We start from the raw sequence: 14,836 nt of genomic DNA on the forward strand, positions 1-14,836 counted from the left end.
CACTCCGAGCCTTATGACCTTCTTCTGCACTTTTACTAAAGGGGATGGACAAGGTTCCCACCCCTATGAAATATAAATGGGAGATTTTCAATTCAGTTCACTGCACAAGTGCACAGCTAAGCAGCTCTGCTAAATAGAATCTGTTAAAAGTTCTGACAAACTTTTTGTTCCACAAACTAAAATACACTGATGATATCACATGTTGTACACTCCTGTCACATTATATTATCATCATTTTTATAAGTATTATCTTATGCTATGTTTGAGAACTGTTTCAGTTTTTTTTCATGAAGCAGAACAAAGAGCACTGAGGAAAATAAAAATGTAATAACTCATTTCAACTATTTTATCCAATCAGAATTCAGAAAATTAAATGAAATCTTAGTGGGAGCTGGTCATATACTGTGCAAATTTTACTGGTATATAAGGAAAATGTCGGTGGCCTCATGCTTCTCATCCTGTTATGGAAAAATCAAAGGGACCAGGTAGAAAATCGAGGCTGCATCCAAATACAAGCAGCCGCTGTACGGGTATTTTCAACAGCAGCCATACAATTGTCCAGCAGGGGATTCATCCATATATGCTATAAAGCATGGATGTAGGAATTTTTTTAGATTTATTTTATTTATTTATTTTTGTTCTGCCTGCAATCTGAATTAAAACAAAATCTGTTGGTGTATGGCCAGTCTTACAGCAATTAATACATAATAATTAATGTAGACCTAAACACTTGGGTTTACAGTATAAACATGTATTGACAGCCATGATACATTCCTTAGGCATGCCAAAAAACAAATTTACTCAAACACTTTAAGACACCTTTTATCCCTGGTTCACACTAGATCCAGCTTTGAAGTCGAGCAATTTCACTTGAATGCATGTCAGTGCGACTTCAGGTGTGACACGGCAGACATTTGTGCGACTTAATGCACAGATGTCTATGCAAGTTGCACCTGAAATCGCAAAAAAACAGTGTAGTAACTATTTTTAAAATTGGCGTGACACCAGTGGAGTCATGCTGATTTGAATGGTTCCATTGCTGTTACATGTCATGGCACCATGTGAACCAGGACTTTTTTTTTCTCCTGCAATCATTTGACCACAATATCCCCTCTTGCTCTCCAAGCTTCAAATATAATAGTCAGCTGCTCTGTTCTCCTTGTGACTTCATCCAGAAGCCACTGTACTCAGACACTACTAAATCCAGTTAACACTTTTTTTTACATGTTTTAAAGTTTTTATTGCTGCCTGCATCGGGTATATTCTCCTAATTTCCCCTAATGCCTAAATTACAGTACCACAGGACAAATATGAGGATAATGGGTGATACTATAACAGAATAACCCAGATATGTCTGAGCAAAATATAAATATGGCATTTTTGATACTTACCATAAAATAAATTACATAAAGGCCAATAAAGGACACAGAAATTTAGAGTCTATTGGGTTATATTGCTGCCTACAAGGTGATTTAGACACTGACAAACAAAGGAACAGTGACCAGTCTATCAAATGCTAATCCAGGCCCTATTGCAGAAAGGCCAGGATTTGTCTAACAGATACTATTTTGGGATGAAAGTGTCTTATCTTGCAGCAAGCAAAGTATTCCCAAATATGATGACAGGCATTCCTTTCTAACTTTTAAAATCGTAGGGTTCACCAATTCAGAGATGCCCTTGTCACTAAAGACCAGGGCTCCAACTGCTATGCCATTAAAACCAGTGACTATGAAGCAGAAGGTTAAACTGGTTCTTGGAACAGAAGATCCAGATGATCTGCAAGAGCCTTTGGAGCATCTGCCAGGAGTTTGGTCAGGTTGAAGTACCACATCCCCTTGAGCCACTCCAGGGATATGAGGATTATGGGATTGTCCTCCATCTCGATCCTTAGACACTGGGAATATGGTCATCATTCACAATCATCAGCCCACATAGGAACAAGTAGTGACAGACATAACATAATGTAATACAGTTTATTAAAATCAAATTTAAAACCACATATAAAAACTCACATGTGCTGGTGGCAGTCCCAGAACTAAAATGAATAATATCTGTATAGATGCCAGTTCCACCAACAAAACATCCTGTGTGGGATGACATCACGAGCCTAAGCCCTGAGTTTTGGCAGCTAAAGGCACAGCTGCCATTAATGCCAAGGAAATATCTGATAAGAATTCTGCAGGAGAAGCAACTGAAACAGTACAAATGCCCCAACCTAAAGCTTGCCTTTGCAGCAAGGAGCACATGGAAGAGTGACGCATGTCAAACAACAAAGAAAAATTCCAAGCTCAACATATCAACCAGCCTGCAACTAACCAAATTATTCTGTCTAATAGTTCACGTTTAAAACAGGGCTTAGAAACACCCTTTTAGTCTCTACAGGTCAGAGACAACAATTACAGTTGCAATCTGGCCCATAAAAATCCTGCATGAAGGTGGTAAAATTATCCTCAGATTGAGATAGAGAGGAGAGGTCCACGCTTGATAAAACTAGTGAGGTCTCCAAGAATGACTCGAAGACTCAAGCGGAAGGGGAAAATTTTAGGCTGTTAGTGTCAGCCTTTTGGGAGGTGCATTACAGGCAGCATCAGAACAATCCATGGTTCATGAGCTGTATGCACAGTGGGACTGTTCTCTATGTGTCTGGGATCTGACATGTTGCACTTCAAGGTAGGGGCAATGTAGCTCAGCATCAAGCCTTGAATACTCACAATCAGGCTTCTGGTAGCAGGAAAGGCTTCAGAAGTCTGAAGGTGACCAAGTCACTATAGGTGGGCAGCAAAGATGCACTGAAAGTAAGGAACTGTAAATGGCACCCAATAATCCTACAAACAAGAAGCTTACATGACCCACTCGCAAAATGAGTCTTCAGAGACAGGGTCACACCTGGGGCTGTGCCATGGCTCTTGTTCTGTAAAAGTTCTGTGGCTAATTAAATCACTAGCCAAAGCTAGTTAGCATCAGAATACAGATCCCTGTGCCCAAAGGTCACATTCCAGGCTAGTCATACAGTCATTCAGTCTAGCAAGGGTGAAGTAAGGCCTCAAAAGCTAGATCTGAGGTGTTACCAATCCAGATAGCCGAGACAAGCTCAGGAGCTTGTAGAGTTATCTTCTTGACTGTATAAAATTAATCTTGACTGAAGAAAAAAAATCCAGCAACGGTTAACCTTTTCACAAAAGAGCAGAGGAAAGGTGTCCATCCTATACTAGCAAAAAACTGAGGCATGCTTAGAGTAGGAAGGGTTATACCAGGCTGGTCACTGTTTTTTTGCCAGTATCAAAATCCTCCTGTAGTCTTTTTTTTCCCAGACATATATTTATTATAGCATCAGAGAATTATACACTGAATACATGCTAATGCTTATGCATATTCTGCACATACAAAGTATAATATAATATGCATTGAAATACACATATGAAAAAAGAATACTTTTTTACTCTGATTTATAAGTCATGTCTCTAACCTGATGTGTGTTAATGGAATGCAGGTTTGTAACAGTCCAGTCCACATCTGGTAACGGTGACCCAGACCCATTACAGGTGACCACGGCATTGTCCCCTTCATGGACCACCAAACTGCTGTGACTGACGCTGATCTCAGGGACATCTGCACACAAAGAAAACAGATAACTGCATTACTTGACCTCCTAATAAAAAATATGATCTTCCAGGGAGTTCACTAGTTCAGCTGTGTAAAGTATACCTAAGAAAATCTGATTACTTCGAGATATGGTTTCATTTTATCCTCCAAAATGTTTTTTAAGTAGCCCATCTGCTCCTATCTTAATTCCCCATGGACAATTTAGTGATTATATTGCACTCCCCTAATAGGCACCATTTTTAATCTTGAAACCTTTGCTGATATGAGCTGGAACAAAATAAAAACTAGTCACAATAATGTCATCAACATTTGTAATTGCCCTGGGTTTGTAATCCAGAAGATGCTACAAGGAATACATTAATAGAAAAGCTTTCCATCTGCAGCTTACGAAGCGACAGAAACGCTACTTGAAAATAAAGGAGCCTCTTTAGGTTTTACATTTTTTTGCAAACAAAACGAAGGAACCTTAAACAGTGGCGCTAAGCTGATTATATTGATCACATATTCTCCGGCACCTGTTGGCAGGCTGTGGAAAATGGAGCTGTGAGTGGCAGTGAGAATTATTTATCTCGATAACGTAAGCTAATCCTCTAGGAGGACAAGAAGGCTGGAATATATTCAAATGCTCAATACCACCAGAAGCCGTGATAACATAATTCAAGTCAGCTCTGTACCTGCATACTCAACAGGACATGCTTTGTTATCTTATAAAAAACAAAGTTCAGGTGAAAGACACAGCAGATAAGAGAGCACAAAGCCATATACAAATAGACTGATCTCATTTTTTTTACAGTTGTTTTAGATTTTTTGGGTGTCTTGAGCTTGAAAAAGACACTTTTGTTAACATAACTATGCAATTGCATTTTTTCTGATTTGGATAGAGTAAGGAAGATTTAAACCGTGTCTCTATTGGAAGATTACCCTAATTTTTCTAGTGACCATGGTCACCAAGAAAGAAATCCATAAATAGTTGTCACCAGAACAAGAGGCAAAGGAAAATAGAGGATTGGGAACAACCAATTTCTGTTACAACTCTCCGAGAAGGGAATTTTGTTCACTTTGAAGATAGTTTCTCTCATTATCTGTTGCATTTCCAGGACAGGAAAAATAAAAAAAATCTTCCAAGCAGGACAAATAAGGGTTTTATTATTTCCCTACTATATAAAACTGTAGCAGAGTGTCCATTTACTTACTATGCTCAAATGCAGGCTCTGTATTGTTCTGCAGTGAATGCATGCTCTTTGCAGTAAAAACTTTAATGCAGCCCCCTTCCCTCTCTTCCCCTGCAATGGTCAAACATGTGTAGGTTCTCTTGGTATGCTGCCTATATTCCTATAGAGCAGGGGTCCCCTATCATTCCAAACAAAGGGCCAGTTTATTGTTGTTTAGACTTTAAGGGGGAGGTGGTAAACAGTTCCCCATTATTGGTATCAGTAAGAAGAATAGTGCCCCATTGTTGATATTAATGGGATAGTGATGTTCAGTTCGTGGTTGAACATTCGAACATAATGAAAGTTCGACCACAAACTTCGAACAGAGAGGACAATTCCCAAAGCACTGACAGCTGAATGTAAAAAGAATTGCCGGCAATAATTTTGTTTTTATTTAAATGAGTAGAGTCCCCCACCCCATTCTTACCAAGCCTGTTGGGTCTGGTGTGGATTTTGAGGGGAGCCCCCACACCAAAATTTTATAAAATGGCCCCTAAAATCCATATCAGACCCTTATCTGAGCATGCAGCTTGGTGGGGGGGGGGGATGCTTTGCATGTTGATGGGGACAAGAGCCTCTTCCTCACTACCGTGACTGATGATTGTGGGGGTCTGTAGGCGGGAGGTTTATCGGAATCTGGAAGCCCCCTTTAACAAGGGGGCCCCCAGATCACGCCCCCCCATGTGAATGAGTATGGGGTACATGGTACCGCTACTCATTCACAAAAAAGAAAAGAGTGTAATATTAAAAAATTACAGTAGACAGTCTTTGACAAGTCCTTTATTAAAAGCAAATCAAAAGCAGATCCAACGTCAATCACAATACCCACTGCCACCGCCAACACAAAAAATAGAAAAAAAACCCCAAAACGCTCTGCTCTCGATGCTGGCTCCCACCGTCTGACAGCTGCGCCAGGATGACAGTTCTTAAATACAGCAATGAGGTCACGAAGGGGTGGGGTCACCCAGTCCCCTTGTGACATTATCATGAGCTGTGATTGGCCAAAGCATTGCACCTGACCACAGGCAAACAGCATGCCCTTACCGTTCGTGTGTTCGCCAACCACATGAACGGCTGGTGTTCGAGTTGAACGTACATTCAACTTGAACATCTAGCCCAACATTACAATGAGAGGAGTAATGTCCCATCATTGGCATCAATGGAAGAAATGATGCTCCATCATTGGTGTCAGTATCTAAATTGTGCTCCAAGGGCCAGATAAAGACAGAAAAGGAGCCACAGCCGGCCCATGGACCCCAGTTAGGAGACCACTGCTATAGAGGTAAATGACTGAATCCTTCAGCATATAGCTCCCTCAAGAGTTGGTTCTGGCCAGTTCAGTTGATTGCTTTAAAAAAGGCTTGGATCATTTTTTGGATACACAGAATATAACTGGTTACTAACATTTATAGGAAAAGTTGATCCAGGGAATATCCGATTGCCTCTTGGGGTATCAGGAAGAATTTTTTTCCCCTGCATGAGCAAATTGTATTATGCTTTACTGGGTTGTCTGCCTCCCTCTGGATAACTGTGGGTATAGGATTATAACTTTTTTTTTGTTATGGTTGAAAAAGGATGGACTTTTGTCTTTTTCAGCCACATTAACCATGTAACAGATGTAGAGAAGAGATAACTGCAGATAAAAATGTACAACTCATGCAGGAGGATTTGTTTAATCTCTGTGTATCATCTGAGGCCAGTCAAATGAAAAGGAAGAGATACATTACATTCATTTCCAATGATGTATCTATTTCTGTGTTGTGTGTGGGACAACTGAACAACCTTTTATTTTCTGATTAATTATTTTTCAAAGACAGAAAACTGACATTTGACATTACTAGTTTCACACTTTAAAAGATATGGCAGGTTAGTCCACCTTTGTTACCAAATGTTTCAAGAAGTGACTGGGTACTAAAACACGAGTGTCCTCCCACAATAAAGTTATCCATTTTTAGGTGGACATACACTTAAAACCTACACATGTAAAAAAAAAAAAACACTTACCGCAATGTGAGATATTCATACTATGAAGTGGGATCAACCGGCCCTGCCTGTTCATACACTGAAGTGACTGACGTCCCAGGTTTGCTTCATTCTTTGAATGACCAATTTGAATCCAACGAATTTCACAGCTGCAATTGAAAAGGTTGTTTTCTAATTTCCTGTAATGAGATAAAAGTGGACCGGTCAGTAAAACTTACAATTCACATTAATATGTAAGTGTACATGGAATAAAAGCATTAACATATAGCATTACTAATCCCATTATTAATTTTGCATCTCAAAAAGGCTACTGTTCGTAAGAAGCATTTCAAGGTCCTGGAGTGGCTTAGCCAGTCTCCAGATCTCAACCCCATAGAAAACCTTTGGAGGGAGTTGAAAGTCCGTGTTGTCCAGCGACAGCCCCAAAACATCACTGCTGTAGAGGAGATCTGCATAGAGGAATGGGCCAACATACCAGCAACAGTGTGCGCCAACCTTGTGAAGACGTACAGGAAACGTTTGACCTCTGTCATTGCCAACAAAGGATATATAACAAAGTATTGAGATGAACTTTTGATATTGACCAAATACTTATTTTCCACCATAATTTGCAAATAAATTCTTTCCAAATCAGCCAATGTGATTGTCTGGATTTTTTTTCTCATTTTGTCTCTCATAGTTGAGGTCTACCTATGATGCCAGTTACAGGCCTCTCTCATCTTTTTAAGTGGGAGAACTTGCACAATTGGTGGCTGACTAAATACTTTTTTCCCCCACTGTATAAAGTACTAAATGCCTTTTCTCATCAGCAATATATAGCAGTCTTGTGACTTCTGTTAGTGTCCAGCTGAGCACTGGTTAATCTTGTAGGAGGAGTTTTCATTCTGCTTTGACTTTATGAGGCTACATGACCCCAAATCCTCTGTCTGGACAATGCTGATTGGCCCTGTGCTGATCACATGCAACCTCCCAAAGGAAACAAAAACTCTCTAGCATTACATACTAAACTGAGCATGTGCACAGTACCTCCTAGAGCTCTGTACTATCAGCAGATGGATTGGGGACAGTAAAAGAAGGGGAGGACCACAGAATATAGGATCAAACAGCCTTTTTACACAATCTGGAGGATTAACCCCTTAAATTCCACGGTGAATTTTTAAAAGCGTGCTTTACTGCATATACAGACTGATTTTACTGTTGTGGGTTTAGTAACACTTTAAGCATAGTTGCTATTCACCAGGTAGTGTTGTTATGTGGGGGGCAAGGGACTAAAGGAGTTTGCTTAGCCCTGTAGAACATTGTAAAAAGTTAAGGTGTACAGTTAGAAACCCAGAGCAACCAATCAGAAAGCAGCTTTCATCTGTCCACTCTATACTGAGTTTTAATGGTTGCACTGAGTTATCTGTTTGCATCCTCTTGTTAAGTCCATATTTTATTAGGTCTTTTTTCTTCATTTAAGCCTGTGGTGACCAAAGACTGTCAATGACATCACACCAAACAAAACACTGTTGTTTTTCTAATTCCTGTCCTATGAGGAATAGAATCTCTCACAAACACTGTTCAAAGTTGAGGACAAGCTGGGAAGCGACTGCTGAAATGTCACCTCTAATGACTTTCCTAAAAAGATAAATTTGTTCCACCTGCAAAATCACAGCGGACGGCTTTGGCTTATTATAGTCCATATTAAGTTAAAGACTTTAGGGCATTTGTTGTTTTAAGTAACTTTTATGTAATGACCTGTAAGTTGTTTCTGTGGATCTCAGCAGTTGTCGTACACTGGCCAGAATTTTAAATATATTTCTCTTTCAGCACAGGTGGCTTGGTTAGAATTTCCAGGCTGGACGTCAACTTCTCATTTTTTATGCAGGAATGCAATTATTGTGATACAATTGTGCATGAGCAAAGAGCGGAGGGTAATGCATGAGCATAATCAACCATTTAAAGGACACTTGTGTTTAATCAAATTTGAACAAAAGCATAAATGCTAAACAAACCATTTTGTAATGTTTGGTTCTTTTTTTTTTTTTTTATCTGGTTATAGTTTTTCTTTTTTAAAAAAAAAAACTTAGATAGAGTAGTCATTCAAGCTGAACTCCAGGTATGACCTTTATTGAATAATTACATTGGTCCAGCTTGGCACAATGTAAGTGTGCCTATTCTATTCCTGATGGACTGCTGGGGAGCTGAAAATCACTAGAGTAGTTGGCATTACAACACCGCAACCACAGGAGGTCACTTACTTAGAACTGCTGCCAGTCATAGAACATCTCAGAATTTTTTTCAATGAATAAGTGGTAGCCCCAATCTTCCAGATTGTGTGTGTGTAGCTTCCCCTCTGCACACTGCCATTCATAGAACACCTATTTCTTTTTTTTCTTTTAATATAAGGAGTTCTCTGATTGGACCAGGTGGATATTCTAATGTCAATTCTTTTCCTCTCTATCCTGTTCCATCACATAATGTCTTGTATTAATTGAAAAAAAATATTAATTGAAAAGAAAAATGAATGGAGGCAGCGCTTAGTGGTCAGTGTGCAGAGGGGAAGCCGCTCGCACAGAACCTGGAATATTAACACTACCGCTGTAGTAGGGCTGACTACTACATTAATTTTCAGCTTCCCCAGGGAACCCTCAGGTATGGGATTTGCACAGGAGCGGACTGACCATTTGGAACCTCGGGCATTGCCCGAGGGCCCGGGGTCAGTAGGGGGCCCCATGAGATGCCCCTGGTACCTTTTTCATAGGCTTTTTTGAGTTTGGGCAAGGACACAGGGGCCCCATGATCCCCTATTGCCCGGGGGCCCCATGAGTTGTCAGTCCGCCCCTGGATTTGCATACTTACTGATTGATTTCCTCTCTATTCCTTTTCTGGGGACAACTTAAAAATTTTAATTCATCACTGTCAGTTCTGGTCACAGCGGTCACCAGGACACAGTGAATCTCCTTAGCATTGACAGAGGGAGTTCTAGCCCCTTATCACTTTATCAAAACTAAAAACTAAATTTTGGCTTGGCATTGTTATTTATCATTACTTCTGGACGGCTTCTAATCTAAAAACATTCGGCTCTCACCTTTGTACACCTGTTGGTGCACAATTCCAGTCTCAGTGCATTTTTATTTTCAATTACAGTAGGCATCCTATGAATATCTATGGGACCAAGGATGACAATCAAATGATAATTTCATTAACTTGCTACATCCTGAGTGTTGAGTGGGAGGTTCTTCCTGCTACTGTCCCATGATCAGTCCTAGTTTTGCTGAGAACAGCAGCCAGTCACATGCCCAAACAAGAAAGCTATGTTTGATTTTTTACCAGTTTTAAAAAAACCATAGCTGGCTGCAGATTCAACTAAAATGTCCTTTTAATTAACAGTAAATTTAAGTAAAAAGGGGGAAAAAAAATCAATAAAAGAACAAATGGAGTTACACTTTAAATTTTATTTTCAAGTCAACAGAACAATGATATTCTAAAGCACTCTCTCTGCCCGCTGTGCTCCTTTACTCATCTACCCCTTTCTGAGCAGCCTTGGTGTGATAAGATTAATAAAATCAGATCTATGGAAAATGTCTGTGAGTTGCAGCATACTGCTCTTTGCACTTATTAAGTAAATAAATACACTCCAAAGTCAAAAGGTTTCAGTAACAACATGAACATTAATAACAATATGTGATTTTTCTCTTTTCCAAAAGACTGCTTTATATTTGTAATACAAAAATAAATAAAATAAGCCTAATGGCTGAAAACGTAACATTTACCCCTAACTTTAAGACAGAATAATCGTTTTAAAAAAGTTGTACTTTGGATATATATTGTTTTAGATATAGATTGTTTATAATATATATATTTCTAAAGTCAAGTAATATGTTAACACTAATAATAGTGATAATAATAATAATCAGACAAAAGAAGAATAAGGAAAAGGGTTTTAGCTAAAAATGTAATATTGATCCAAAACTCTAAGAGATAATAATCATTTTTAAAAGTTGCATCCCCTTATTTCTTCTTTTCAATGTATACATTCTGAAAGTCAAGTGATGTGTTAACACTAATAATAATAATAATAATAATATTATTAAGAAGAAGAAGAGTTATAGTTGAAAACGTAAAAAAACTGACCCCTATTTCTAAGACAGAATCATTATTTATTATTAATCACTTCCAAGCTCCTTGAGTGCTTAGTTTACAATCGCCTAAGCGCCCACCTCACCGACAACAACCTCCTCGATCCCCTACAATCCGGCTTCCACCCCCAACATTCCACCGAAACTGCCCTACTCAAAATCACTAACGACATGCTATCCACCAAAGCTAATGGACACTACTCTTTCCTCTTACTTCTCGACCTCTCCATGGCCTTTGACACAGTTGACCACCCCCTCCTCCTTAACAAATTACACTCCCTTGGCATCAGAGACTCTACTCTCTCCTGGCTCTCCTCCTAGCTATCCCAACGCTCCTTCAGCGTTACCTATAACACTGCCACCTCCCCCTCTCTGTTGGGGTCCCTCAAGGCTCTGTCCTCGGGCCCCTTCTCTTCTCCATCTACACCTCCTCCCTCGGCAAACTGATACACTCCCATGGCTTCAACTATCACCTCTACGCCGATAACACGCAAATTTACCTCTCAACCCCTTACCTCACCCCTTCATTCTCCGCCCGTATCACCCACCAACTGAACGACATATCGGACTGGATGTCGCTCCACTTCCTCAAACTGAACCTTTCCAAAACCGAGCTCCTAATTTTCCCCCCTGCCCGCACCACCCCCCACCCTCTCCATCACGACCAACATTGCTACCATCAGTCCCACCACGCAAGCCAAGGTACTAGGTGTCATACTAGACTCTAACATGTCCTTCCAACCCCATGCCCAATCGCTGACTACCGCATGCAGCTTTCACCTCCGCAACATCTCCAAAATACGCTCGTTCCTAACCCCAGACACTACTAAACAACTCGTTCACTCCCTTATTATCTCACGCCTGGACTACTGCAACTCCCTTCTCACTGGCCTACCCCAAAACAAGCAATTCCCGCTCCAGTCTATCCTGAACTCAGCAGCCAGACTCATCCACCTTACCAGCCGATCCACTTCTACCACCCCCCTCTGTCATTCCCTCCATTGGCTCCCGATTGCCCATTGCATCAAATTCAAACTACTAACACTGACATACAAGGCCATTAATGGCGCTGCCCCAGGCTACCTCACTGACCTGATACCCAAATACCACCCTACCCGTAATCTTTGGTCCTCGCAAGACCTCCTACTCTCTAGCTCCCTGGTCTCCACCTCCCACGTCCAACTGCAGGACTTCTCCAGAGCTTCCCCCATCCTCTGGAACTCACTTCCCCAATCCATCAGATTGTCCCCTACCCTGCTAACCTTTAGGCGCACCCTGAAAACCCATCTCTTCAGGGGAGCCTACCCCAACCTCACCTAACAGTCCCTAAGATCCCCTCCACTCCTCACTCCATTCCATCCCCCACAGCCATCTCCTCCTGTACCACCATCCCCTCCCTCCTAGACTGTAAGCTCGAAAGGGCAGGGCCCTCTAACCCTCGTGTATTGCGTATTGTTTTGCTACTGTATTATCTCATGTCTTTTCCCCCATTCTAATGTACAGCGCTGAGCAAACCCTTTGGCGCTATATAAATACTCTATAATAATAATAATAATTATTATGTTAATAAAAGTATACCCCTCCTAAGCTTTTTAATGTCTTTTCTAAAGAAAAGTGATATGTTAACACTAAAAATAATATGAATAATAATAATAAAAAGAAGAAATAGATTTATAGCTGAAAATTTAATATTTACTCTACTTAACTCTGAGACAGAGTAATTTTAATAAAGTTGTATATCTGCTTATTAATACCTAGTTTAGAATGTATATATTTTTTATATCAAGTGATAATACAAATATTAATAATAATAATAACACCTCTAACTGTTATATTGGAACTAGTATCAGCTGTAATATGCCGCCTAGCTGATGTTATAAACAAATAAAGGACATGGTAAAATAGGTAGCTTGTGCATGTATACAGTAAACTGGTCACAACAGTTCAAATTGAGAATAAAATAAAAAAGTGCATAAATAGATTATCCTCTTACATCACATACCTTAAAGTAAACCAGTGCTTTGCCAATGCAGGGCAAAGCAAAAGGTTGACTTTGACTTATTTCTCCTAAACAACACATAGGGGTTGATTTACTAAAACTAGAGATTGCAAAATCTGGTGCAGTTCTGCACAGAAACCAATCAGCTTCCAAGTTTTTTTTCAAAGCTTAATTGAACAAGCTGAAATTAGAAGCTGATTTATTTCTTCATTTAGATTTAGAGTCGGGAAGGGTTAGAATCCATGTGTGATTTAACTACTATTTAGGGCTCTGCTAGAAGGATTTTCCCTTACTTCCTGTTCTGCCAACAATGATTTCACAAGACTTGAATAGAGGGGAAATCTCCAAATGTCCAACGACAAAGACAGAATTCTTGTATTATTATTTTTTTTTAGTAGAGGAAGAGTAAAGAAAGGCTAGAACACTTGTCAGCTCATTGTTGTCTTTTGCAGATTTTCCCTCTCTAGGGATAAGCTTGGGTTCATTCCAGGTTTGGCCCTGGAAGGCAGCTTTCAGTGCAAGCCCAATTGTCTGCAGACAATACAAAAGGGCAGGGATGTTTGTGACATCATTGACCCAATATGGCCATGTGGCCATTTTAGGCTAATATTATCACGAGCATCCCCACTGTTTTGTAGGCATTCAAAACCAACCCAAGCACATCACTATCCATCACGTCCTCTCCAGTGTTGTCAGAGAAGCAGAATAAAGAGTCAATAACCCTGTATACATCAATGGTTATCTGCATTATATACGTTCCATCTAACAAGAATCGTCAGATGGCAAGTTAGGACCACAATGTGTTTCAACTCATAGAAAGTCTTCATCAGGAGTAAAGCATTATGTTCTGAAATATAAACATACATAAATACCAGTACTGATGACATCATAACATATATATATATATATATAGCCAGTATTTTTACCATTTTGGAGTTATACATATCTTGGGGTGTGGTAACATGTTAATGTCACTAGTTAGGACACAGCATCTACAGTAATTGTTTGAACGGAATAGGGCAATAGTCTCCAAACTGTGACCTGGCCCTTTGCTTGCTTTTATCTGGTGCTTGGGGCAAAATTTCATCATCCAACACCAACAATGGGGTATAATTCCCTCAACTAAAACCAACGAAGAGGCACAATGCTTCTCAAGGACATTAATAATGGGGCACAGTTCCTCCCAATGACACCAATGATGGGGCACAATTTCTCCCAATTACAACAATGATGGGGCATGTTTCTTCCCACCCAAAGACACCACAAAGGGGGCTTAATTCCTCTCACAGACATTGTTTACTCCCACTGATGTCAGGGCATTTTCTACTTGCAACAGTCACAGTCTGCCCCCCCTAAAGTCTGAAGGACAGTAAACTGGCCCTTTGTTTGGAAAGTTTGGTGACCCTTGGTATAGGGGTTTGTCTTTTTTAGATGTATTGCTGAATAAACTTGGATGAGATTCAGGGAGCTGTGGGATACTCCAGTATACAGAATCATGAGGACACTTTCCACTTTGCCAAAGCTTTTTAGTTGAGCCTCTCTAGTAGCAACTAAGGCAATGAGCAACACTTAAGGCAATTGAGACACCATAAAAAATGTCCCAATCTAAGTAGGCTATAACACTGGTGCACAAGGGGTAGAAGAAACAAGCAGTTACTAGGATCCTACACCCAGGTCTGTACTCACAACGTTCCTGGATATTTGGATGCCTCCTTCCAATGTCAGTCTCTCTTGTAAACTTTCCAGACTAGATTCTAGTGAAATCCAATAATCAATTCCAGAAGCTTCAGTAGAACAGGCCCCCTAGATCTAATATAACTGGGATCTTGATAAGCATATGTAAACTTCAGATGGACTGCCCAAAAGGGCAGCAGCCCTTCAGACTGGGAACGTCTCCTCCTGGACAGGAAGAGGGCTGC

General features: G+C 40.1%; 1 protein-coding gene across 4 annotated transcripts in view; it reads right to left on the reverse strand.

The window, feature by feature from the left end:
• NTRK3 (neurotrophic receptor tyrosine kinase 3) overlaps positions 1 to 14,836 on the reverse strand; it is a 979,065-nt gene that overhangs the window by 460,043 nt on the left and 504,186 nt on the right. For all 4 annotated transcript variants that reach the window (XM_089687661.1, XM_089687660.1, XM_089687663.1 and 1 more), the window contains exons 6-7: positions 6,819 to 6,976; positions 3,467 to 3,609 (exon numbers count right to left, since the gene is read on the reverse strand). In XM_089687661.1, coding sequence (XP_089543787.1) covers positions 3,467 to 3,609; positions 6,819 to 6,976 — 301 coding nt within the window. The remainder of the gene's footprint in view (positions 1 to 3,466; positions 3,610 to 6,818; positions 6,977 to 14,836) is intronic.

This window comes from Staurois parvus, unplaced genomic scaffold (assembly GCF_062004578.1).
Source record: "Staurois parvus isolate SC_StPar_1 unplaced genomic scaffold, SC_StPar_1.0 ptg000432l, whole genome shotgun sequence".
Lineage (NCBI taxonomy): Eukaryota > Metazoa > Chordata > Amphibia > Anura > Ranidae > Staurois > Staurois parvus.